Source organism: Notamacropus eugenii, chromosome 1 (assembly GCF_028372415.1).
Source record: "Notamacropus eugenii isolate mMacEug1 chromosome 1, mMacEug1.pri_v2, whole genome shotgun sequence".
NCBI classification, from domain to species: domain Eukaryota; kingdom Metazoa; phylum Chordata; class Mammalia; order Diprotodontia; family Macropodidae; genus Notamacropus; species Notamacropus eugenii.
The window spans coordinates 583,978,725-584,005,249 of NC_092872.1; the positions used below are offsets into that span (position 1 = coordinate 583,978,725).

A 26,525-nucleotide genomic window follows, 5' to 3' on the forward strand; every position below is an offset into this window, starting at 1 on the left:
CTGGTAAGTGTCCAAGGCTGGATTTGAATTCAAGAAGAAGAGTCTTTCTGGCACTCTGTGCACCTAGTTTCCCAAGAGCATGACCAACTTCAAGTGCTCTGACATCGAAGCAAACCATAATCTACTGAATTTCCCAATCTACTAGTCTTAATAAGTTTGTCCAAAAAGGATCTGGGAGACTGTTGTTGATGAAGTCATAATTTACTGCTCTTTTTGGTAATTGTTCACTAGCCTTCTCTTTAATAATTGATCTTTTTCAGTTTTAAGATACTCCAAAATTCTTCCTCCTAAGAAGGATGGGAATTTGGTTTTGAACCCTGTGCTCTTTACACTACTCTCCTTTATGAAACATTCCCCCACTAGTTTATATTTTTTCCATTGGGGTCTGATGCAAACACATTGAAACACATATCTGCTGGCAATACTCTTACATTGCTAAGTGATAGGATTTATACCTGAAAAGGAACAGAGAGCATCTGTTTCAACCTTTTCACTTTGCAAATGGATAAATGGAGTGGTTACATAACTTTCTGGAGGTCACAGGGAGTGAATAACACATCTGGAATACAAATCCAGGCTCTCTTGAGACGCCAAATCTACTGCACCATGCACAGAAATCCACAAAGGACACCCAGTCCCCTAGTAACTTTTTTTCCCTGTAAACTTTCACATTCTCAGGACCGAGGAAACTGGAATGGGCTGCTCTTCATTGCCTTTACCCTACTTCAAATCAAGCCTTAGTTTGGAATTCATGCCTTCTACACTGGAAAATGACAGATTCTGCCAGTCTTTCAGATAGGTCACCCTGGTGGTTTAGATGACCTTTTGTTTTTAATGTGGTACTTTAGCTACCTATGCTAATCCTATGAACAACTGACTTTCAGGTTTACCTTATGACTGAAAGTTTCCAAATATAGGGGATAAGAACCTGTGCCCAACCCCTCAGTCCCCCGTATAAATATATACAAATGCATGTATTTATTGTGTCTGTATACTGCTTATGATTAACTTTTCATGGTCTTTCCTGAAACCCCATTATCTTCTGATATCATACAGTAATACTGTCTATCTAAATCAGAATTTCTTAACTATTTTGTGGTATTTATCCCTTTATCAGTGTGGTGAAACTCATAGATCCTTTCTGAGAATAAGGCTTTTAAATGCATAAAATAAAATACTCAGGATTACCAAGGACACCAATTATATTAGCAGTTATCAAAATGTGTATATTTTTAAAAACAAGTTCATAAACCTCAGAAAACTCTTTCTCCTAGGGCGCTCCCATATAAGGAAGATGTGTTCAGGTTTTTAATGGGGAACCAAAAAGGTCCACAATTGCTTCTTAATCACCTCCATTCCAACTCTAGAACAGCCAGGGGCACGTTTCCTAATCCCTTTTCTCTGAACTTCTCAGAAGAAATGAGGGAGGAAGATTCAAATCAGGGTACTGCATATGAGCTTAGAAATTTGCCTCATTTGTTGTTTAGAGAAAGCCCCAAAGAAATTTAGAAAAGATAGTTCTTTAACAGTGCTTGGTAAGTTAGCCTATGTAAATTTCAGAAACCATTTCCTTCAAGGAACAATTTTGCTTTCTGAATGTGGCACTAAGGAATCATTGTGGCTCATTAAGCAAAATAGATTTTTTTTTTTTGGTTTAAGCACTGGCAACTGCCCAAGAAACATTTGTCACTGCACAACCAGACTTTCTCCCTCATTAGGTGTGCTTTGACAGTGAGAAAACAAGCTCCCTTCTACCAGACCCCACCTTCTAGAAACTCAGCTGTCTGAATGGAAAGCAAAATGACAAATCTATATTGCTTCATTAAGGTAGAGAGATCACATATGAATATATCTAGTCCTTACTGCTGTTTGCCTTCCTTACAAGCTGAAACACATCTTGTCATTTTAACACCATCCTTCTAACGTTTAAGTTAGGGCAAACTTAGCTACTTTGCTCTTTTCGCATCAAATGCAATTATTTTACTGAAAGAAGAAGAAACATCTTCTCCAAAAGACTGGACTTGTTCCATTCTTTGAATTTATTTCTCCATTGCCTGGCACGTAGTAGGCACTAAATAAATGCCTGTTTGATGCTGAGGGTTTGTCCCCATGTGCAAAGTGTTGCTTTAAATGGAGGAAGGTGGTGTAGAAATTCAAAAGAGAAGCTAATTTCCCTCGAATAGCTCAACACAAGCAAAAGGTCAACAGCAAAGGAGGCAGAGAAAACTCATTCACTTCAGGCTTTCCTATCTCCATAGCCAATGAGAGTCTCTGGGCACAAGAGTAAGAGACTTACCTTTGTTGCGGACTACTGTTGGGAGGATGTTCAGAAACCATCTACAAGCCTGTATCCTGACATCTGGGTTCATCTCCTTTTACTCCTGTCTCTGACCACAGAGTGGGGGATGATGCCAACAGCTCTCCCCCTCATGCTGTGGATAGCAGGGGCAGTTTCCTTCTAGCATGTCTTTTGGCTTCTGGCCCAGGAAAGGAGCAGCTTAATCCATTCTGGGCAGCTTTCTCCTAGCAAGTGGAAACCACTGTGACCTCTGGGCCATATCATGGGCCAGAAGCCAGATTACCACAACTCCAAGCCTCATGAATGCTAGAGGCTTTGCAAAGATGCCACAAGAAGTGCCTATTCACTTCTTGGGAAGAGGCAAGTAGATTGGCTGGGTATTACAGAAGCTTGTAACAACTATTTCCTTTGTGGTGAAGAAATATCCCTGGAGGCTTTAGCCCCATCAAGTTGGAAACATTTACTAAGGTGTGGTCTATAATAAAATAGCATTAATATTAATCCAAGTAACTAGAAATGAATTAAAATTTCCCCTACCCCACCCTACCAACTTTACCAATCCAGCTTGCTTTGAAACTTTTTTGCTGGAGTAAACAAGTCTCACAAAGCCAAATAAGCAACTCATTAGGATAGTCTAGACAAATAACCCAGTGGAGATTATTCTGGAATTGTTCACTGACTTGTTGTCAAATCAATCCGTTTTGGTTTTATAGGGGCATCAATAAAAAGAGTGTTAAGATAAAGAACCTGGGTTTGAATCTCAGCTCTGTCACTCAAACTTTAAACTTCTGGGCCAAGTCTCCTCATTTGTAAAATGAAGAGGCTGAACTTGGTGACCTCAAAGGTCCTCCTCAACTCTAAATCTATGGTCCCACCTGCTTTGAGAAGAAAGATGGGAGAGAGGATCAGAAATGAGTCCCTTCCAAATCCAGCCTAAAATGTTGTCAAACTCCATGCTTCCAAAATAAATAAGCTTAAATGTGTGTGTAGTCTTTTCAAAATATCAGGTAAAGAAATAATTTACTTGCAATGGAGCACTTACTTCCTTTCTGCCAAAGGTGCCAGGCTACTTCAAGCAAGTTACCAGCAGAGATTCTACAGGGGATGGCCAAGGCCCACAGGAGATTGGCTACTAAGCAGCAGGAAGTTCAAACTCCACACCAATCCATGTTTTCATACAAAAAATTTAATAAATATTACTTTTTCAAAATTTATTGCCAGGAACAACACATCAAAGATGCATTTTCATGTTCATATAACACTCATAGCACAATACAAGGTATCTTCATGATCTCAATGGTTAACCAATGAGATTACTCTGTTTATAAGCCTTTTCGATCTTACATGTTGTAATAGCACTTTGATCTCCTCACTTGTTAAGGCGGGCAGTGTAATCTATGGCAAATCTAAACAGTGATCTTACTGGACATTCTACTGTTCAAGTATTCAACTAGCTTATTCGAATACTCCCTAAATGCAGTAGATTACAAAAAAAAAAAAATCAAATCTACAAGTGGTTCAGTATTACATATGCATGGTGAAAAAAATCAGAATTTACAAAATAAGATTGCTGTGCTTCCAACTTCATGCTAAATTTGATTTTTTTTTGTGATATGCAACCACTCACATTTTAGCTATGGGACATCATAGCTCTCAGTTTGTTCCCTTGAACTGCTTTGGAGCAGATTATCTGCCTCATTTCTTTTCAAGTCTAAAGCAGCAAACAAAACACAATGAAACACAAACCTGTTCTAGTCTAATTCTCTAAACTGCCTCAGTCAGTACTTACAAGAGTCTTAAAGTGATACTATAGGTGTTTCAAACATTTTGACATTGTACAAAAACAAAACAAAACAAAACAAAAAAAAAAAAAACAAAAAACCAAACCCAGCATCAGGGCATGAGAGCCCATCCTATTGTTTAAAATAAACTATTTTTAGAACACCTTAATTTTGGCTTATAGGCAACATGTAACAAGTAAATAAGCTCAAAAAATAATAAAGCCATTATACTTACAAAGCTATCAAAAACCTTCAAACTCTAAACACATACATATAAATAAAAAGGAATGATATTAAGGCTCTTGATTATTAAGTTAATAAATCAAATATACACAGTGATTAATAAAAAAAGAATTATTTACATAACTATACAAACTTCTACTTTTGACACATTTTCCTCTTTAAATTCTTCATTTTACCAGCAACTGCTGACATCCATTTCCCCCCTCCCCCAACACAAATACAATAAAAAAAAATAAATAATAAACATTTGTGATAGTTGCTGTGGTTCTGAGCTGCAAAGGCACTTTCAAATACAGAACTAGTTGTACGTCACCATAAAACCAATATACAAAAAAACTCAAAAAGACTCAATAAATATAAATACAATGTATCCGTCTAAGACCACAATGAAGTTGGGACACCCGGCAAAAAGGGAGGCTGAAGGACAGCGACCAAGGCTACGCTATCTGAGGACACTTCCCGGTGAGGGTCAGCTGCAGTGGAATCTACATTCGGGCATTTCTGACTAGTTTTGCATAGATGTGAAATGCAGCCACATTTGGTATTCCAGCCAACCACAGCAACTATCATTGCCAGTGTAAGCCAGCTTGTCAGAACTTAAATTAACACAGGGATTCTAAGTAAATAACAGCCTTAGACTCAAATATTACATAACAGTTTAAAGACCTACAAACTCAAGTGCCCTTAATGATACTTAAAGGCAGCCCGGCTGTCTGCTATACGATATATTCCATCCGATTTAGGCTCTGGGCACTTTCTAAGTCTCTGTTGTCTTGTTTGTTTGTCCAGTTTGGATGCTTTGTTGGTGTGCTGTTGGGTGGCTTTTCATCTCTGTCTACTAGTGTGTAAGCTGGTTGCTTGGCAAACCGTGCCTTCTGCTGGTGTCTGTCCATGTCATCTTCTTCTACTTCAGAGTTGTGTGTCCTTATTTTGGCAATTTTGGAGTTCTTGTTTTCATAATCTTTGATGGGGACTGTGTTGGCTCCATGCTTCTCAATGGGGTTTTTGATTTGGTTCAGCTGCTCCCGCACGTTATTGGTGGTGTTGTCATCAGAGGCTGTGTGTGTGTGGCTGCTTGGCTTTCGGCGTTTCCGGAAGCACCAGTAAAAGGTTGTTACCAGGCAACAGATCCAAGCCACAGTTAAGACAGAGCTCAGTAATGGAACCAGGAAATCTGCAAGACAGGCACAAAACCAATTAGCCTCCAAATAATAACAGTTAAAAAGTGCTTCGTTAGTTTTCCCATACACACAGCACCTTAAATGAAAGCCATAGGGACTGCTTCCTTTCTTTTTCACAATTGCAAATTAAGCCAATTCACTGCTTGTTAAACAGGTGCTCGATTGAGAGCCTTGGAGACTGTAGGGTTTCTGTTCCCAGGAGAGGGCCAAGATGGGCAGCAGCCATACAGGCTTCCTCAAGCTACTCTCAATAAGTCCTATTAGGAGTCTGAAAATCTGTCTGGCAAAGACAAACCGTAGTTTGGATCCCCCAATCCCAAGCCTTTTGGTACTCAGCAGTATGACACAGAGGGGATACTAAAACCAGACCAAATGAACAAAAGAATCCCTTCTACCACCAACAAAAAGACCCTCCTCTAGCAGAAGTGTGTGGTCTATAGCAGGTGTCACATACATGGCCCACAACACTCCAGAGTGCAGATTAAAATGTAGTTCCTATATGATTCTGTGTTGAGGTATTAATAAAAAAAAAAAAGAAAGAAAGAAAGAAACGGACATATGGGTAGTTTTGTAACTCAATGGATGCAGCCTGAAAGGGATGCTCATATAGAGGGGCTTAGTGACGCCCCCCCCCCCCCCATTTCTATCTGAGTTTGATACCACTGGTCTACAGAAATTCAATACAAGGCTATAGTGCTAAGTACATATAGTGCAGCTTTTCCAGGAAAGTATGTCCCATCACCTGTCTAGCAAAGACAAGCAAGTTCCTGGAGGTCAGAGAAGTTTTTGTTTTGTCTCTTTAGCCATAATTTCTTATGCATGGCAAGTAGTTAATACATTCTGGTTTGATTAGATTCAAAAGAAAAACCAAACTTAAGAGAACAGCAAAATCGCCCCACTCTGATGAAAGGCACTAGGGGACCAACTATGCAAAAATGTTTACTGTCACTTTCCATCTCTAACATAAAAATTCTCTCAAAATCCTCCAAGTCTCCTATTTGCCTACTAAGGAAGAGTGATGATTTGTAACAGTAAAATGGAAGTTTATTTATTAACGAGCCCATTGTGGTAAGGTGGAGAAACAATGAAGTCAAGAGACCTGGGCTTGGTCTACAGTGATTGTGGATTAGACATTTAACATCCTTGAGCCCTTGCATCCTCATGCGCAACAACAGAAAAGTCAATACAGGCTTTCTGGTTTCTAATGGCCCTTACAATTCTACTGCTCTGTGACTCTAGGATCCTCATTATGGCAAAAACCAGTATTTTAGCATTTTACTCACACCCACCTGTTTTGCTTTTCATGGGCCGTCTTTGGACTCTGACTTCTGCAACTGCAGCAATCAGGGTACTGTTTCCATCACGCTTACTAACAAGATCTATGATTTTGTCTGTTATTTCTTTGATAGGGTTCCCATCCTCCCGGGTATCTTCGGCAGACTGGAAAAAAAGACATAAGATCAGATGCAGGTGTTATAGGAATATTTAAATCATCATAGCCAGCATATGCATGTGTTCAAAAAAAAATTCAAGCACAGAGGCCTATATAGTAATTTGAAATTAATTTTCAAATTAGATCATGGAGTTCCAAATAATTAAATAAAACATTTTAGGAATCCCACCCATCACTTACAATGGCAACGTGGATTTCGTTGTTTGCAGATGGTGATGGCTCACAGGCTATATAGATAGAATATTCAGCTGAAACATTTTTCAAAATATTCAGATTTCTCAGTTCACTGCAAATATGTTCAGTGGTAAGACCCTAAAATAATTCAAAACAAAAAGGAAATATCTTATGACTCATAGACCAGAAAGATGGCTAAATTATCTTTAAACCAAGTTTGCATTCTCCAGTCTTGTTTTGCCACAAGAATGGAAGTTACGTGTCAGACCACTACTTAAATTTGTATAAGCTGAGTTTATTGCATGCCTGTAATCTCTGCCATGAGCTCAGGGATTGTGAACTACAAGAAGGCTTAAGCCGATCAGATATCAGCACTAAGTCTGATGCCAGGATGATGAGTCCCTAAGAACTGGGGGGGTGAGGGGAACACACCATCAGCCTGCCTAAAGGAGAATGGAAACAGAGCAGGCCAAAGTTTCTGGGCCAATTGGCAGTGGTCATTACACTTCCACCCTGAGCAAGATAGGGAGCCCAGTCTGGAAAAACAAACAATTTTCACGGACTAAAAAAAATAAAATAAAATAAAAATATCTAAGTACTTACTGGTGACATCATCTCTTTGTTAAAGGTGAATGTGATGTTAGCACAGTTGTCCTGGTAATAGGAGTCAGAAGTACATTTCGTTTTCACTGGCTGAGGATTTGAAGACCGACATTCACCCACCCCAGTACAGGGTTGTACAAAGCACTGGTCATCCTGGATAGGGACACAGCTTTGCCCAGCAGGGCATTCACTGTGACCTTTGCCATGCATTAGACAAGGTCGAGGGCCACACCAGACCTAAAGAAACAGAACAAAAGATTGCTTACAAAATACATCCTCCCCACTGATGACACAGAAAATTCAAATCATGATTCTTCCTCATACCTTTGAGCAGGCAACCTTTCCATTTAAACATTGACAGGCATTACAATCATCATCCCATTTAGCACCATCTGGCATCACTCTCCCAGTGGTAATACAAGGTCTTCCTGTAACTAAAAAGGTGGAAAAAGTGTTAGAGCAAATTACAGTTCCATAATTGTGAGCAGTCAGAGCCACAGTGTATTTTTAGCGATCCAATTGTCCTCCTTCAGTCCCCCTACACAGCCCTCTCACTCACAGCTGAATGCAAACTAATTGGTAAGTGGCTGCAACAGTATTCCAGTGGCTATTATTCTAGGATCAAATACAAATCTCCTCTATTTGGTGTTTAAAGAATATGAGTCCAATCAACCTTTCCAGCCATACCGATCTACCGATCTTTTAACTATTCCTCACATTCAACATTCATTCTCCCACTTCTGTGACTTTGCACAGCACAGTAGAAGGCACTCCCTTCTCATTCTAACACCTTTGTTGCTTGTGCTTGCCCCATCCCCGAAGTACCATTCCTTTATTTTCTCTTTACTTCTATGTGCACATGTCATTCCCTATAGGATTCGAGTTCCTACTGGGCAGGTACTATTTTTATTTTTGCCCTTGGTATCTATAATGCTTAGCACATAACAGATGCTTAATAAATGCTTATTGATTGCTGGTACCCTCCTTTTTACATGCAAATTGCATGCTGTCTCCATAGAGGTAAATGAAGACGATGAATAAGCATACCTTCTTGGCATTTGGGGCCACTGTGACCAGGCGGGCAGATGCACCGATAGCCATTGATTTCATCTACACATGTAGCTCCAAAAGCACAAGGCGAAGACTGGCATTCATTGATATCTAAGAGAATTTGGGGTAGGGGGGTTATATATTTAGTCTCACATATTACAACACCGCCATGTTGGCTTATGTCAAAAAAAAAAAAAAAAAAGATTGCTAATGCTCTCTAGCTAATACATCATATCTGAGTTAAAACAAATACAATGTGTCTTTAATGCCATTCCAAAGTTCTTAATGCTAGGAGCCAAACTTCCATCTTCATAGTCATTATTTAAGTTAGTGTCCTTTTAGCTAAAAGTTAATATTAATTAGAGAGGAGTATATACACTACACGTCAGGATCTCAATGTGGATTAATTGACCAAAATAGTTTAGCTGGCATTCTTTCCTCTTGAATACCAAGCAGCACATGAAACTAATGCTAACTGGGAAGGGGATCAGGTTGAAGGGCATGTTAATCCCAGCTGGAGGCAGGAGGTCATTATATACATGATTATATATGTCAATGTTCATTTGAAGAGAACCTTGGCCTGGAGTTTTCTTGAAGTATGGGGAGGAAAATTCTCACTGAGGGAGGAAAGGGGAAGAAAGAACGAAGGAGGGAGAAACACACACACACACACACACACACACACACACACACACACACACACACACACACACACACACTCTCTCCCTCTCTCTCTCTCCCCCCCTTCCCCTCAATACTCTTGTCTCAGCAAAGTCACCAGAAATTGTTACTTACTTATTCTACAGTCTGGTCCAGCAAACCCTGGAGCACATTCACATCGGTACCAGTTGTCTCCATCCACACAAGTTCCACTATTGTAACTAAGAAGAAAGCAAAGATGCCTCTCAATTTCAAATCACACAAACCAATAACTGTATCTAGTCATGGATTATCTACCCATACACGGTATACAATGCTATGTAACAGACACATACAGCAGTTTGGGGGGAAAATAAAAGTATATCATTTTGCGTGCTTACCAAGGATGAGGACTGCAGTCATTAGTATCTGGAAAAAAAAAAAGTCACTCTTTAATACAGAAGTCGATGATAAGCACACTCTCATCTATCACTGGGAAAGAACAGAGATTTATTTCTGTTACGCCAAGTGACACACTATACTTAGTTAACATTAACAAAATATGCTTCAGTCTTTTACTAAATTAAATCCAGGTCTCCACTCCAACATTTTGTTGAATTTACCGTGGGACACTTGGACACAGGAAGAGAATCTTGTAAAGAAAGGACGAACAAGGGAATGGAAGCAGACAGCTGCTGGCATACAAAAAATGCCAGAAAATAAGGACTACATCTGTCTCCACTTATCTCATTTGTAACTTTCTCATGCCCAGGTCAAGACTATATCATAGAAAGTCATTAAAACAAAGAGATTCAGGTGATACTAAAGCAGACTTCAAATAGCTCTCCCTTCTGGTTTCAATTTAGACTCTCAGGGGGCGACAGGATGAACCAATGTTCTCATCAGGCAACACTTAGGAGAGTTCAAGGGAAAAGACTCACTTTGAGTACAAATGGGTCCTTCCCAACCTTCTTTGCAAACACAAGTAAAGGAGTCACCATTGACCACGCAGGTACCACCGTTGTGACAAGGGTTAGGCAAACAGCTACTGTTTCTAGCTGTAAGGAAAAAAGAAAAGAATACCACTATGCTTTAAAGTGGATCCAAACGAGGGGAGGAGACACCCACAGACACCCCTCCTTGCCCATTGGGAGAAAGTTACCTATATTACACGTGGTCCCTTCCCAGCCTGCAGGACACATGCACTTGAAAGTATCCACTTCATCATAGCATGTTCCGCCATTATTACAGGTTGCATCATCACACTGACTGTCACCTAGAAAGAAGCAGTTCAGAATGAGACCTACCCCATGGCCTTCTTCATAGGATTTAGCAAGCTCAAATAATTCACTACAGGAGGTTCAACTTGTTTGGGGGTAAGTTTCAACTTACGGGAGTGGCAGGTCTTTCCTTTCCACCCATTTTTGCATTCACAGTAAAAATCATTGACCAAGTCTCGGCATGTACCTCCATTGTGGCAAGGATTTTTACTGCAGTCATTAATATCTATAATTAAAGGGGAGAAATCAAGCTGAATGATGTTTGTCCCCAGTAGTAAGATTTGAAGGTCAATATGATCTTATCTATATGCACATTAGAACTCAACAGATTGATTCAAAATGGATGAACTTCCCCAAGACTTGAATGCTAGCTAGCCCTGGCTATATACTCCTTGGTACAACATTCTCCTATCATCTTTACCTCTAATTCAACAACTCAGTCAATAAACATTTCTCTGTAGTATCAACGGAAATAAAATTAAAAAAAAAAAACTGATGGAAAAATGCTTGCTTCTTTGGAAGTAAGTGGGGCTATTTATTATCCTAATTACATGGTCTGCAGTCCCACAACATGCAGCTGAGTCTCTCCCTTCTGCTGTAGTCAGCATAAATGAATGTAAACAGACCAGAGATGCTGTTTCAGTACAGAAACAACAACTCTAACAGTTTTAGAGTTCTCCATGAACACAGTGGAGACTACATCTTAGTCCAAAAGGACCCCTTCTTTCACATCCCCTCCCCAAAGCTGCAGCACAAGGAGAACAGCTGACTTACTGGTTTCACAGTATGTCCCCTCCCAGCCATCACCACAGATACATTTGTATGAGTTGACACCGTCAATACAAGTCCCACCATTTTTACACGGGTTGCTTTCACAATCATTAATATCTGCAGAAGGGGGAAAGAAAGCAAGACTTCAGAGAAGCAAGAAAGAGTACACTGGGTCACGTTCACTGTACATCTCTCCTCTTATAGCAGAAGCCTGGTGCAGCCTCCCTCAGAAATTATCCCAACACATCAACCTTTGGGATTCTTACCCAAATGGCTCAAAATACAAAATGCCTACCAAGACCAACTCTTTACAGAAAGAAAAGGAAACTGGCTTTTTAAAAAGGAATGAGATAGCTACACTATATTGCCTTTTAAGAAAAAAAAAAGTGTAAATTTTTTTTTAATGCTCTAGTGGGATTAAATCAATTTAAAGACAAGTTAAGTGACATAGAAAGTAAAAATCAAAGTTTTCACATCCCAAAGCAACAGATCATCCAGTAAACAAGTAGGATTCAAAAACATTTTAAAATATATTTATGGACAGTGAGAAGCCAACATATTAAATCCCAGAGCAGACTGCCCACATCTCAGTGACTGAGCACCCACTATTTACTGTCCTCCTTGGAGTTAAAAAGCTGATTTACCTCCCTAAGAAAACTCAAAACCAAACTTCTGAGGAAACCCAGCAGTTCTGAACACAGGCCCACATACATAACTCATAATCCTGTGGGGGTCTTACTTTCATGGCAGTATGTCCCAGTGAAGCCTTTGTTGCATTCACAGGTGAATTTGCCTCCCGATTGGCTCCTGCACTTTCCATGGGGCCCACAAACGTTTGAAGAAATGTATCGTACCCCTTCTGGTGTGTCATTGGAAGCCATTGCGACAGTACAGCTGTCAATCACTGAATGAGATACACAGGATCAGGGCATTTTCACTAACAAAACATAGAGTGACTAAGCACACAAAACAAAACTGTTCTTTCTTGATTTTGTACCTCTCAGTTAATGGCATGATGATGTTAACATGTCCAGATATTATGACTCTACTATGTGTCTGAATTAGGATCTGAACTCTTGTTTTCTTGACTGTAAGCCTAAATGCTCTATCCAAGGTACTACCCTAATCACAACTCTTGTGTCTGTGAGATTTGACCTCACTGAACACTTCTTTTGTGACCCTATCAGATTTAGGTGAAATTAGCTAAAGACATCCAAAGTTACTTATCATATACTCCTTGGCAACTTAACCACCAAGTATGATGAGGCATGTAGGTGCTATAGCGGAGAGACTGCTGGACTTGGGAATCAGAAAGACTTGAGTACAAATCCTGTCTCAGATATTACTAGTGATGTGGCCCTGAGCAAGTCACTCAACTCCCCTCTGCCTCAGTTTCTTTATCTGTAAAATGAGGATAATACTCAATGAAGTTGTTGTAAGGATTAAAGAAGATAACACATAGAAAGCACTTTACAAACCTGAAAGTGCTACATAAACACTAGCTCTTATTGTAATTATCATTCAAAAGTATTAAAAGAGCTTAATTAAAACATCCAATATGCTTATGTGTGCTTCCCTCTCTAGAAAGACAAGCTTTACTCTCTAATAAAAAAAGAATGATTCTCTATTGCCTTTTCCCTTCTAAATTAATATAATTCTCAAGAATCCATTAAGACTAACTTTTGGCGGGGGAGGGGAAAACATCTGTAGCTGACAAAAATATGAGGGTTTCTTTTGGCTTTTAAGGCTTAGTTTAAGGACTTGCCTTCTGTAGTCTTGGGCAAGCTATTTTAAATGAGGAGGTTGAACTAGAAGATGCCTATGGATCTATAAGAACAAATGATGCTTTGTAGATAACCATTTAGGGGAAGAGTGGACATACATACATACATATATATATATGCACACATATGTATATGTATAAATACATCTCATCTGATCTTCACAACATTATCTGGCGTGGTTTCTACAAGTATTATTACCATTTTATAGGTAAGGAAACAGGCTTCGAGACATTGAACAACATCCCCACAGTTACACAGCAAGCGCCAGAGACAGAATTCAAATCCAGATCTCCTGCCTCCCAGCATTCTTTACAACATGGCACACATTGCTTCTACTATAGATTAATTAGATATGCAAGCAGTTCAGGTACCACAATGCATTTCACATTCTCTGTTGGGAAGGGTAACTATTTGCACAGTGTAAGGAATAAAGAGGCCAGCCTTATAGACACAAAGTTCTGGCTCTGACCCACTGTGGAGGGGGGAGGGGTGTGCTTGGGGGCAAGTCACCTGACCTTTCAGGGTCCCCATGCAACTTTAAGGCTAGAAGTTACAGCTCCCTATGTCGGAGTGTGTTCTCTACAAATGCAATCACAAGTCTGGTCCAAAAAATAAAAAAAGGAAAACATCAGGCAACAAGAACCTGTTATCTTATAAATTGGTTTCCCCCAAGCCATTTTAGAATGAAAAGTGTACCCCCCAAAGGGGATACCTAGACACAAAAACTATACCTCTTGGTATCTGTAAAGGACTCCAGAGGACAAAGAGCCAAGGGAAGGGAAGAGCCAAGCTTTAGGGTGGGTACCTTCACATGGTGTTGTACGACAGTGATCTTTCAGGTGTGAGCAGTTCTTTCCCTCATAATCCTCTGGGCACTTGCAAAAATAGTCACTGGCACGATTATAGCACTGGGCTCCATTCTGGCATGGGTTGGGCTCACAATAATCGATGTCCAACTGGGTGGGGGAGGGAGAAAAGAGAAGAAAAGGAGGGTATTTTTTTTTTTTAAGCTTGAGGAAAATAAAGGATTTCATTATTGCTCCTTGCTCTGCTCTGGGCAGCTGACATGGTGGAATCTGACCTTTTTATCTATTAATGGTACATGGTGCATAATATGTCCAATTATATGTGCTGTGGGTTTTTTGTAGACAAGGGAAGGATATGAAAAAGGCCCCAGAGGGCCACAGTGAACATTCAACTGCCTAGATACACAGACACTGTCAGTCTTTAAATTAAAACACTCTTCCATCAGCCACTGAGTTTTTCTATGGGCACTTGTGGGACAGACAGCCTGAAGTAGGGCTTTATATGGTTCAGTGAGACTGAGGTATTTGGTATAAAAAGTCCCAAGAGTGAAAAGAGGGAAGAAAAGCCTTTGCTGGTAGAAACCCAAGTTATCTGGGTTTGCATTTCACCAATGCTCACCTGACAGAGGTTTCCCGAGAAACCAGTGGGACACAGACATTGGAATCTATTGATTTCATTCTGACAGTGACCCCCATTCAAACAAGGGTTGCTTGCACATTCGTTGATGTCTTTCTCACAGTGATCTCCTGCATAGCCAGGTGGACAGATACAGCGATAACCATTAACCAGATCCTGGGAGAGACAGAAAGAATAAAATGAATCAAACCGAACACATTTTCATGATGCCAGATCATTGCATAGATTCACTTTTGCTCTAACTCAGCAAAGTCCCTGAAATTTTTCATTAAATACCAAGCTTATCAACATTTGCAGAAGGAGGAGTTTATATTTGCATTCTTTCAAAATGACTGCCAATAAGCCAGGGTAACACAAGCCTGGTTCATTTATAAAGATAAGTAAATCTTTCCTATGAACTTTAGAATTTTGTACACACCAAACATTCCCAGGTTTTGGTCTTTGCAGTTTAAGAACAAATGCTTAACTACTGACATTCAGAGTAGGGGTAGTTATTAATTACCAGAGTTTTGATTTAAGAGATGAAATTTACATACCCTACAGGAAGCATCATTTTGACATTGGCCAAGGCAGTCGTTAATATCTAAAAAACAAAAAATAAATCAGCAGATCATTAAGGGGCATTTTACATTTAAATGAGGTGCAGTTTAAAAGGTTTCTACAGCTAAGGCCAGATAAAGTTGTTGTCATATTTCCAGTATGCTTTCCTTTAGATAAGGTTATTATAATGGGTGGGAACCCTTAACCAAATCCTCCAGCAGAGTTAATGAAACTTCACATCATTGTTTTAAGCCATCTTATCAGAATATGACCCTGTTACCAACTAATGAGCTTGATAAAACTGTGTATTTTCATTCCAGACTGACTACTCCCTTTCTGAAAACAGCTTGCTTGGGCTTTCCCATTACCAATCCAGGCTCATACTGATAGTTCAGTTCCTTTTAGCAACCCCATCCTTAAAACCAAATAAAAAAAGATCAAGAAAGTGGAAGTCTCTTACTTAGATCACAATTCTGACCCGTCCAACCAGGAAGACAATCGCAATAGTAGCTCCCTATCAGGTTCCTACAAGAATTGGCGTTTACACAAGGTTTTGCCTCACATTCATTCGCATCTAAAAGGGAATGGAAACAGTCAGTATGAGAAATTGGATCTTCTTGCATCCTCCCCACTTTTAAGATAAAACAAAATCTCAAAGTGCAAAAAACAAAAAGGCTTTCTAGTTTCACTCAAAATATGATAATTCCTTTAACATATCCAAATTCTGGTCAAGTGGATCATTAAACCTTTTGCTTTATTCCATGTTGAATTTAAGTCTCCAAAGTGCCTCCACTTTACAGTCTATCACCACCCTCACTTCTTTAATTACAAGGTGCTGGATAAAATAATTGATAACCATCCAGTCGCTAATTAATAACTCCCCCAAGGAACTAAATAGTAAAAGAGGCCATCAGCCATTTGGAAAGCACTATAGTGTAATTGTTGGGATTTAAATAGGCAAGAAGAATGCAGACAAGCTCATTCTTCATGAGATCATCCACATTTTAGAGTCCAGCTGTAAACTCCTTGGTCTGGAGGAGCTAACATGCTTCAAGAGGCTCTCATCACTTTCCCACAGAGCTAACTGGTCCATTTTCAATTTACATACCCACACAAGGTGTCCTATGGTATTGATAACAAATTATATTATTTTGCAAATTGGATATTTGTTTTCTACTCGTTTTATTAAAACTCTCTTATACTTGACAGTCCTAGTATCACTAAACAAGCATTTTCAAAGCATTAAAACTACAAACTTTCCGTTTTCTTACCTATTTGACAGGTTTTGCCAGTCCACTGCGGAGGACAAATACACTTAAATCCGTTCACTAGATCCTGGCATGTTCCCCCATGACCACAGTGATTTGGAGAACAGTCATCAATATCTGTCCCCCAGAAAGTGAGGGATGGGAAAGAGCAAAACCAAAGGAACTTAGTGTCCTTCGATCGCTAAAAAGAGGCAACATACATAACCATAGCTCATACACATAGCACGTAGCATGAAATAATGGCAAAGTCAGCAGACTTGGGTTCAAACCCCAGCTTTGCTCTTACTACACTCCATGACCTTGGGCAAATAAATTCACTTTTCTCGGCCTCAGTTTCCTCAGGTATAAAATGAGAAGATCACACTACCTGATCTCGAAGGTCCCAGTCAATTATGGTAAATTCTACTAAGGGGTCATATGGTAAAAATAAATGTCAGAAGTATAAAGGGATTGACTACTCTGCATTTAGTTTTCATTTTGGTCTAAGTAGCCTACCATTCCAAATCACTGGAACCCAAATAAAGCAGGGGACCCCAGAAACACAATTATAGTACCAATTTAGGTTAATTTTTATAAAAATTACTTTTAAAAAATTCATTCTATATTCCCTTAAAAAAAATCCCGGCCCTGGGAGATGGCTGAAAAGAATTATTACTATTTCACAGATGAGAAAACCAAGGCAGAGAAGAAGAATGGCTTTTCCAAAATTACAGTTATTCTGTAATCAGCCCAAATCCTAAATCCTACTTCTTGTCACCTGAATGAGCTGCACAAGCCAGAGTTAACAGTTTGCCAATGTCCCCACCCCAATTAAGTGGAGCACCACAAATGAATCTGCACTGACTCCCACTTCAGTCACCTCACTGCAACATTCCAAGGCTAGAATGAAAAATGAGCAGGATTCTGTCTGAACAGGCCTCCCTTACATGGCTGAGACGAAAAGCAAGAAGATAGCAGTAAGATACGGTATCCTTACGTAAAAGGTTTCACCAAGAAATAATTATGAGGTAAATATCAATGTTAACACTTTCAGGTAAAGTCTAGGAAGTTACCAAACACATTAGCAGGAATTATTAGCCAAACACCACCATAAACCCAAATGAGGATAACAGAAACAATTGCCATGAGTCAAAGGCAGCCTGGTGAATATGGCAGTAACCAACCCTAATGTTCTGCCTCGTGTCCTCCCTTATTTCAAGGGATGCTAATCATTCTGTAAAGATAGATGGGAACCCAAACATATACTTACTCGTTGTACATGTTGGCCCAGTCCAGCCTGGAAGACACCTACATTCAAATCCCATAGATGTTTCCAGACAGCTTCCTCCATTGTGACAGGGATCCGAAAGACAAGCATGTTCCGCTAAACAGAATGAATGAGAATAGGTCAGTATGGCGGTACCTACTAATGGTCCCAAGAAATACCTCAAAAAACCAATATAGAACAAAAAACAGAAAACACCCTTTCTGCTTTCCAGTCCACTACCAATGCACTTAACTGCCTTCCCCTTCCTCCCCTCCCATCCAAAATACACACCCACACACCCCCACCCCCACCAGCAGCAGCAGCAGCAGCAGCAGCACCATCACCACCACCACCACCATCACCATCATCATCATCATCATCATCCATCCATCGGCTACTTGCCTAAATACTTGTCTTCTTTCTTTTAGCGGCTTATGATACATTTATATTATATATCAAGGGAACAGGAAGTCATCTTTCACACTAAGCTGACACAATCAACATTCCAAGACATCTCTGAGTTAGGATCGCATAAAACCTATACAATCACTCACACTTATCAGCAACAAGGAAATAACTTTGCAGAGTCTAGAAGGGTTTCAATTGTTCTAGTTTTTAGATTTCTTAGAGAGTTTAGATTTTTGGGAGATGCCTTTTGGTGCTTAGGTGTAAATTTTTACATTAAGAAAAAATATATTACAAAAAAAAACCCTTTTCATTAACAGCAAAACAGTCAATGACGATTTAAAAAAAAAAAAAAAAGGATGTTCAGAACACTTACCAATTTCACAGTTTGCTCCAGAATACCCCTCTGGGCAAGAACACTGATATTTGTCAGGACCTGTATTACTACAAGTACCACCATTTAGACAAGGCTGATGAGTCCCACAATAATTAAGATCTACAAAAAAAGTACCAGGAAAAAAGAAAGCTTTAGGGAACTTTATGCAGCTTATCATCTTTGTTTCTACCTTCACTTACCTCTGAAGAAAAAAAAAAGTCCCTCAAGGCATGGCTTAGTTAAAACACAAATTAACACAAATTCAATGTATTTATAACCCATGCCTAACTACCTCCAATAAATGCCTCCTGCCACAATACCTGGGACTCCCCACACACATACCAGGCATTAAAATTCAAAATTTACACTTGACTATCTAGATGATTAGCATACCTTTGTCACAGAGCTGACCACCCCAGTTGGTTTCACAGAGGCATTGCCACGGTTCAATGCAAGTGCCGTGGACACATCCTGGGTGCGGAATGCACTTATCACAGTACTGGCCTTGCCATCCATACTGACACCTTAAGACAAAACAAAGTGTGTATGTGTGTGTGTGTATATATATATATATTTTTTTAAGTCCTAGAATTAAAGTGAAGATGATGGAAGAAGGCCCAAGGCTTTAACTATCAAACAAAACCAAGAGGAAAAGGGACATAAGAGGAGTAGGGAAGGGTAATATTCAAGGTTTGATTGGTAGTTCCTTATAAACAAACACTTTTAACACTCTGGCTAAAGTCTCCTAAAGCCAGACTACATACAAAAGGATAACTGTTCTGGGAGAGCCCAGTGTGGTGCCATGGAACACAATACAACTCTATTCTCAGGCACACACAAACGAGACAGAGAGGGTGGGTGTGCAGGATAAATCAATCTCTGAACTGTGTCAGAATGGACTATAAAGGGGGGGGGGAGGCAGCAGTTGCTGAAAACAATGGTCATGTGAAAAATTTTCATGAATGCAAGATTTGCAGCATTTTGTCTCCATGCTTTGTGTGTCAACAGTAAGTCATGACCCGATACACACAAATACAAGAAAGGACAGAGGGATTGTAACAAGTAAGGGAAACCTTAATCACTCTACTTGGTTATCCTAATTCTGTCTATGTCTCTCCTATCCCCCTCACTCCCACTTCTCCTTTTGTAAAGAATGTGGTAGTGCCTTTTGGGGAAGGGTGGGAGAAGCAAGGAAGGAGGAAAAAAATTATCAAGCACCAGTTCTTAGTAGAATCAATTCAAAGGATAGTGTCTGACCCATGACAGTTAAGGTATATGTTAATTGCTGGTACCTAGGAATACTTACTTCTCCCTTTGCCAAAAGAGGTCAGCTGGGTTTATCTAATGTTGAGGAATGGAGTTCAGTTTCCTGTAAGTGCATTGTTAATTTGAATCTGTCTAGGCCAAATGGTTTCTTTGATCCCCAAACAAAAACACAAAACACAAACCCACACTTAGGATAGGGCAGGGGTCTTAAACTCTTCTCCCCCTCAAGTTTCAGTGCATTTGAAACCTTAACCAGTCTTCTCAAAAATCAAGGAAACTCAGGATTTTTTGAGAGGAAAAAAAAGAAGAAAAATGTTATAACAGTAAGATGGGAAAGCAAGACCCCATGTCAAAGAAGAAACAAGCTCCACTAAAATATTTTGTTCATGAGACATGGGAAAAAAGTGATCAGCAGCAATTACCCTTTAAGCTGTCACTAAGTTATGAAAATAAACCCTTGTATAGAAGTCATTTAGGCTTTCAGTTTTCAGAAAGCTGTGCTCGGACCAGTAAATCCTTGTCATGGGAAAACTATAGGGATCTAGCTAATAGCTAATCACCCACAGCTAGTGATAAATTTAACCCTCTGAGAATCTTGATTGACTAACCACTTCCTACTGATTAAATCTAAAACAAAAACCCAACCCACACACAATGCTCTCCCCTCCCCTTCCCCCCAAAAAATCACATGAGCATCAGTAATTCAAAATTAATGGAAATGAAAATACAAAGTTAAAAAGTCAGGAAAATAAAAATTGTCAAAGACCAACTTGGGGACCAAAGTTTTAGGGACTAAAACTGGAAAAGAGAAAGATAATGAATCTCTCAATTACCAATCAGAGCAGCAAGCTGATTGTGAAACATCAGCATTTTGTAGTCCTCACTTTCTTATAAATTAAAGAACTAAAATCCCTATACATCCTCACTTTGACTAATAAATACAATGAAAAGGGCAGCTGAGGACCTGACTTCATTTTCTAATTAATGAGGGCTCTACCCTTGAGTACAACAAAGGTGGCTAGGAGAGGTCATGGATGACTTCAAAAGAAAACAAATAAAAATACTGAACCTAAAACAGGAATCTACAAAGTTATGCCAGTGTAATGATACATATGATTAAGTTTCTCATGAGAAAATGAAGTTCCTTTGCTTATGATGATGATTCATAATTAAGTTTGATATTATTGGCAGACTCGCAATAAAGAAAGTAATCACTTGCACCAAGGAAAAGAAGTTATTTTAAGTTCTATTTGGGAACTGTAAACACATAACCAATAAATCCTCACATGTGAAAGAGAAGTTCAGTATAAATAACCCAAATGAAACTTAAGGAAGGTAGACAAAAAATATTTCTTCTGCAGACACAGAAGATTTTTTAAGAAATTTTCCTTCTTTCTCTTAAAGTCAGGAAGACTTTTTTTTTTTTTAACTATGCAAATGAAGTGTGGGAAAGTTGCACCTTAAGTAAATAAGGGCACCAGTGCATGTCTGGGCAGTGAGTGGGAGGTGAGCCTTAGAAAGAGAAAGGCCTAAAACCTGGAAACAAAGCCTGTTGTTCTGGCTGGGAGACAGCACCCCCTATAAGGCATGTTTATTCTGATGACAGTAGCACAAATCTTTGTTAGACTCAGCTGATAGACATCTAAGCATCTGGCCCAGTTCAGATGCACTAATGATACTTCAAGTCTGATTTACTCTGGAAGGCCATTAATTAGAAAAAGTTTATGTAGGTGTATTGCAGCTAAACAGTTGACAGCAATGAGATTAAACATTAGAATCATCCAACACCAGTACAGTTAAATATTAGAATAACTCCTTTAGTCTTCCAGAAAAACAAAATCTTACTCAAGTATAGGATGAGGGGCTGCTATAAGATGGAAATTTCTCTAATTAAAAAAAAGGGGAGAGGGGCAAAATATTACACTCTATTGGCTTTAAATGCCATAATATTGACATGACACTGTCACTTTCCAATTTTCCTCTTGTAAACAGAAGCCTTGTAAAATACAAATGTGGGACTACAAAGGATAGAATGAATGAAATTAAGGGAGTGATGTACCACAGCTCTGGAAACTGGATGCTTCCAGCCTGGTCCTGAGTCATCACTACTCCCTACAACAGGCCAGATTTCTACACCTGTTCTAAAATAGAAAAGAATTCTTGGGTCAGTCTGGTTTCCTCAGGGTCCTTTTGGAGGAGGGTTACAAATCTCCCTTGATTAAAACTAGAGTAGCTTCCATGGGGAAGAGGTTCACTAGACCTGCCAGCCTATCAGATTATTGGACAATAAAGCCTAGCACTCAAATAAACCAGCTCTGCAAAACTTTCTTTGTTTGGTCAGATACACTTTAGTTAGTTATCAACAGCCCTCTATTGACTGGCTACCCTCAAAAAAAAATAATAAAATAAACAAATAAAATAAAAAACAAAAAACAATCCCAAAACACTAATGATATAAAATTCTCAGTTATTATGGATTTTTATTTTTGTCTAATTTTTTGCAAAGAACACCAGTAAGAAAGGTTTTTTTAAGTGCCTTCTGAAATGTCAAGTAACAATATAGAGCATAATTCAAAGAGCTCCAAAATTTAATTGTTAAAATTGTTTGGGTATGTCCCAGCTTTTGGGTTGGTATTGTTACTTAGCCAGAATGGAGCAGACTTCAAAGCAGAGAAACAAAATTCTGCATTCATCAGTCTCTCCTGACAAGATTCCATCCCTGTTATTAACCTCTCAGCACTTGGAGCCTGGCTCTCCACTGCAAAGGAACCAAGAGATTTTACTAATCCCATTCTAAAGAATGCTTGACTTTTGCCTATTGATGGGAAAAGTGGGGGAAGGGAAGGGCAATCCAGGAGAAAAAGGAGAAGAGACTAAGGAGGGTGAGGAAGAAAATAAACGCTCCGGTGGAAGACAAGCTAAAGAAAGAGGCAGAATGGCAGTGCAGTCTTAAAAGATTACAAAAATCTGCTCCCAATTTAGAGGTGGAATTGGTCAACAATCAACGCATGAAGTGACTGAATTTGCCCTCTCATACAGTTTTTCCAGTTTTGCAAGAAAGCGAAGGAGTGTTTGTGTTTCATCACACAGCTGGTATGATATAATAAGCACTTAAGATACCCATTTTTGAATAAGTTTTCCCAGTCTTCCACAGAACAATAGGAAGAGATACCATGCTAAATGAAGTTTAAAACAAAATTGCTCGGTACATAGTTATAGATATAGATATAAATATTACCTGCACTCTCCAGGGATCTTGCAGGAACCATGTTTAGGGCTACAACCCTGACGACAAATAGCTGCGGAAACAGAGTTAAGAATTGTTTTTTTTAAAGTATACACTCATACATGTCAGCACACTGCCAGTTCCAGCATCCACACAATCGTGGGAATGTTTTTAAATCTCTGACTAGCACTGTAATCCTACAAAATCCACGATTTAAAAGGTCTCTAATATCAAGTCTACTGGAAAGAGAATAAGGTAGGAGGTGCCTCACATCAGCAAATCCAGTAATTCAGCTAATATCTTTAGCTTTAAAACTGCAAACACATGTTACCGTCTATCCCCAAACATATAAGCATGCTTTTTGATAATCTGTAGGCAAAGAAGACAGGAGTGTGATGGGGCTTTTACATATTTTCTAATATAAGCAATATGTGGTATGGGAAGGCAAAAAGGGCAGGGGTCAGACCATCCCTTTTCACACTCACCCCCTTCCTTCCCTAAAATAAAGCCCTAAGCACTACAGAATAGCAACTACAGCCCATGCCTGGCTCCAAATCTTCCTCTTTTCTTCTATTACCCCTTAAAAAAAATCACCAAGGAATGCTTAGTTTCAAGAATGGAGCCCACTGAGTTCCCATACTGCAGCAAAGATCATTGGTCCAAATAAAGCCAAGCTTCAAAGTTTGCAATGTTACAATGTAACAATATTACATCCTACTTTCTGAAAGAGGTACACAAATGGGCCCTTAAATTTCTTATTAGCCAGTAAGAGCCAGATCTCAGTAACAATTCATGTATCAGACCCTTCTTTTTACTTATATTACAAGTTTACTTGAGTGGGTCATCTTCTCCAATGTTTCTTCTACATGTAATGTAGCATCATCCCTTAACACATTAGTATCTTTAGTTCAGCCAGAAAACTTGTATTTTACAGTGTTTGGGGTCAGATGAGATTTTTTTTTTTAAGAGATCTAGTCCTATTCCTTTATTTACAAGTGAGACAAAATAAAGCAACAAAGTCAATTAGGTAGAAACAGAGTCTAGACACCAGGTTTACCATTTTCCAGTTTAGTGATCTTTTCATTCTAACCAGAGGTACTAAATTTCTTCTCTCTCCTGACCTGCTCCTATCAAACCACCCAGCCACACAAAGCAGCTGTCTTCTACCCAGAGTCTTTGAAAAGGACCAGTTCCACAATTATTCAAAAAGCCTAGCTCTTTTTACTGTGGCTGGATCAAAGAATGGACTATTTTTTCCTTAAGCACCCTCTTGAAACATATCAATTCTCCTTCAAATACAATTTGACCTAATTAGTGTTTAGATTTTCACTAAAGCTGACCCAATGCTTCTTCATGGTGCTGACTATGAAGTGGCATAACATGTCTAAAGTACTTTGCAAAATGCTAGCAAGCACAGGTCCAATGGAGGACCACATCCATCTTCTAAGACTCAGCTCAACATCAGAAGGCTAGATAAAAACCAAGTCCTAAAATTATCTACTAAAGCCCCATTTGTTTCAGTGAAAGGAGTGATCCAAATCCCCCATGTATGGGAGTTTTATGTTTTAAGAGCCAGACTCTATTAAGGTTTATGTGGGAGCATGTATATGGATGAGTAAATCAGTTACCCACTCAAACCTGCTATGAATTAGTGAACATATCCATAAAGTTGCAATACTGTTAATGATTTCAGGATTAAGCAAATATTGATGTGAAAGCTAACATGCCATGCACTCACCTTCACAAACTTAGCATTCTCAAAAAAAAAAAAAATCATACCAAATTGAAAGCAACAAAGAGAGTGACATCTTTTGTGTCAACTGTAGTCAGTGAATGGAAAAAAAAAAGTAATTTTTAATTGAAAAAATCCTACCTAACTTGAAATTATGGTATGGGGGGAAAAACAAACCACTGAGCAGAGTCATAAAATCTGTGTTCTAATCCTAGTTCTGATGAAAGTAACTAGCTGTGTGATTCTACCCAAGTGATTTTATTTCTCCAAGTCTCAATTTTCCTCATCTATATAACATAAGGGAAGAGGACTAGATCATCTTTTAGGTCCCTTTATAGTATTCTGGGATGCAGAAAACCAGGCTGATTCTAAGACCAGAGGCTTGGATTCAAAACCTAACTTTTGATACATACTACTTGTGTCAAGTCATTTAAACTTCTGGGCCTCAGTGTTCTCATCTGTGAAATTACAAGGTGAACATTACTGCTAAGGTGACTTCTAGGACTCAGCCTAAAACTATTCAATAATTATCTCTGACTGCCTTAAAGTTCACCTCAAAACCAAGGGAGGATAATTCCTGGATGGACTGCTTGATCCGTTCAAGGATGTGACATGTGACTAACTTGGCCACAAAGATGCCAAATGGACAGTGACATAAAAAGGCCCGGAAAGAGAGCCCCAAAGTCATACCATGTGCAAGTCTTCATACTAGTGAATTAAGGGCTGAAGGACTCTGTGGGGAAGGAAGGCAAGATAATCCTAAATTGGACAGCACACCAAAACTACATACCTTTATTACATTCAGGTCCCATCCAGCCTTCCATGCAGGTTTTGTTGCCATTCTGGTCACAAGCATAGTGTCCAAAGAAGTCATCCCGAGGACGACAAAATTTGTTGCAGCCAAAGCCATAGTAATGTTCATCACAAGTGACTCGAATCTGATACTCAAAATGGGCAATGCCAGTGTTCTGCTTAAGTGTCTGCCACTGTCGGCTAGGATTAATCATACCCGAATGGGAGGCTTTCTCAATAATGCTGTCAGGATCTAGGAGAGAAATTACAGCAGCATTAGAATATGTGAATGCTAGTCACTAGCAAATAGAGCCTTCTTTTTTAAAGCCAAGAAATAACTGCAAGGAAGTAGATGAGGGGAGTTACTGCATCCCTAGTGGCTTTCTATAAAGTAACTGTTAAATGAAAAAGAGAAGTAGCGTTTGCAGAATCCTCATCGTTAACATATTTCCCTTTTCAGTCCCTATCCAGTAAAAATATTTGAATAAGTAAAATTTTAAATCAGTTTAAAATCTAAATAGATTTTAAACAAAATTATTTACCTCAATTTAGAGATAAGCAAATAGAAGTTCAGATGAATCAAGGCCTCTCTACATTCATTCAAATATATACTGAATATTTGCTACAAAGCCTAGCACTGTGCTAAGTTCCTTCCAACATACGGAGATACACAAGTTCCCTACCCTCAGAGGGCTTACAATCAATTAAGGGAGGAAGTCACAAACAGATCTAGGATATGAGGCAGTAAGTTGCTAAATGGTATAAGGACAAAGCAAACAGAGCTATAATAGGTCAGAGGAGGGACATGTCAAAACTGACAACGTACTAGGTCATTTTCCTAGAAGAAGGCTGTTTTTTGTTTTTTTTTTTAACCTACAGCTTTTCACAGGCTTGTCAGTTTCTAAGTCATCACACTTCAAACACAGCCCTTTGAAGTCTACTTTCTATTTCCTTAATATGAGTCTTACCCACC

At 39.1% G+C, this 26,525-nt stretch overlaps 1 protein-coding gene across 2 annotated transcripts in view; it reads right to left on the reverse strand.

Annotated features, from left to right (window-relative positions):
- Positions 1–3,465: 3,465 nt before the first annotated feature.
- JAG1 (jagged canonical Notch ligand 1) overlaps positions 3,466–26,525 on the reverse strand; it is a 40,250-nt gene continuing 17,190 nt past the window's right edge. For both annotated transcript variants that reach the window (XM_072634454.1, XM_072634455.1), the window contains 23 exons: positions 25,551–25,805; positions 23,041–23,101; positions 18,930–19,060; positions 18,537–18,656; positions 17,759–17,872; positions 16,513–16,626; positions 15,702–15,815; positions 15,238–15,284; positions 14,684–14,857; positions 14,064–14,214; positions 12,214–12,378; positions 11,478–11,591; positions 10,816–10,929; positions 10,586–10,699; positions 10,365–10,481; positions 9,825–9,852; positions 9,580–9,665; positions 8,782–8,895; positions 8,059–8,168; positions 7,735–7,971; positions 7,138–7,269; positions 6,794–6,944; positions 3,466–5,497 (listed from right to left, as the gene is read on the reverse strand). In XM_072634454.1, coding sequence (XP_072490555.1) covers positions 5,040–5,497; positions 6,794–6,944; positions 7,138–7,269; positions 7,735–7,971; positions 8,059–8,168; positions 8,782–8,895; positions 9,580–9,665; positions 9,825–9,852; positions 10,365–10,481; positions 10,586–10,699; positions 10,816–10,929; positions 11,478–11,591; positions 12,214–12,378; positions 14,064–14,214; positions 14,684–14,857; positions 15,238–15,284; positions 15,702–15,815; positions 16,513–16,626; positions 17,759–17,872; positions 18,537–18,656; positions 18,930–19,060; positions 23,041–23,101; positions 25,551–25,805 — 3,221 coding nt within the window. In that variant the 3' untranslated portion in view covers positions 3,466–5,039. The remainder of the gene's footprint in view (positions 5,498–6,793; positions 6,945–7,137; positions 7,270–7,734; positions 7,972–8,058; positions 8,169–8,781; positions 8,896–9,579; positions 9,666–9,824; positions 9,853–10,364; positions 10,482–10,585; positions 10,700–10,815; positions 10,930–11,477; positions 11,592–12,213; positions 12,379–14,063; positions 14,215–14,683; positions 14,858–15,237; positions 15,285–15,701; positions 15,816–16,512; positions 16,627–17,758; positions 17,873–18,536; positions 18,657–18,929; positions 19,061–23,040; positions 23,102–25,550; positions 25,806–26,525) is intronic.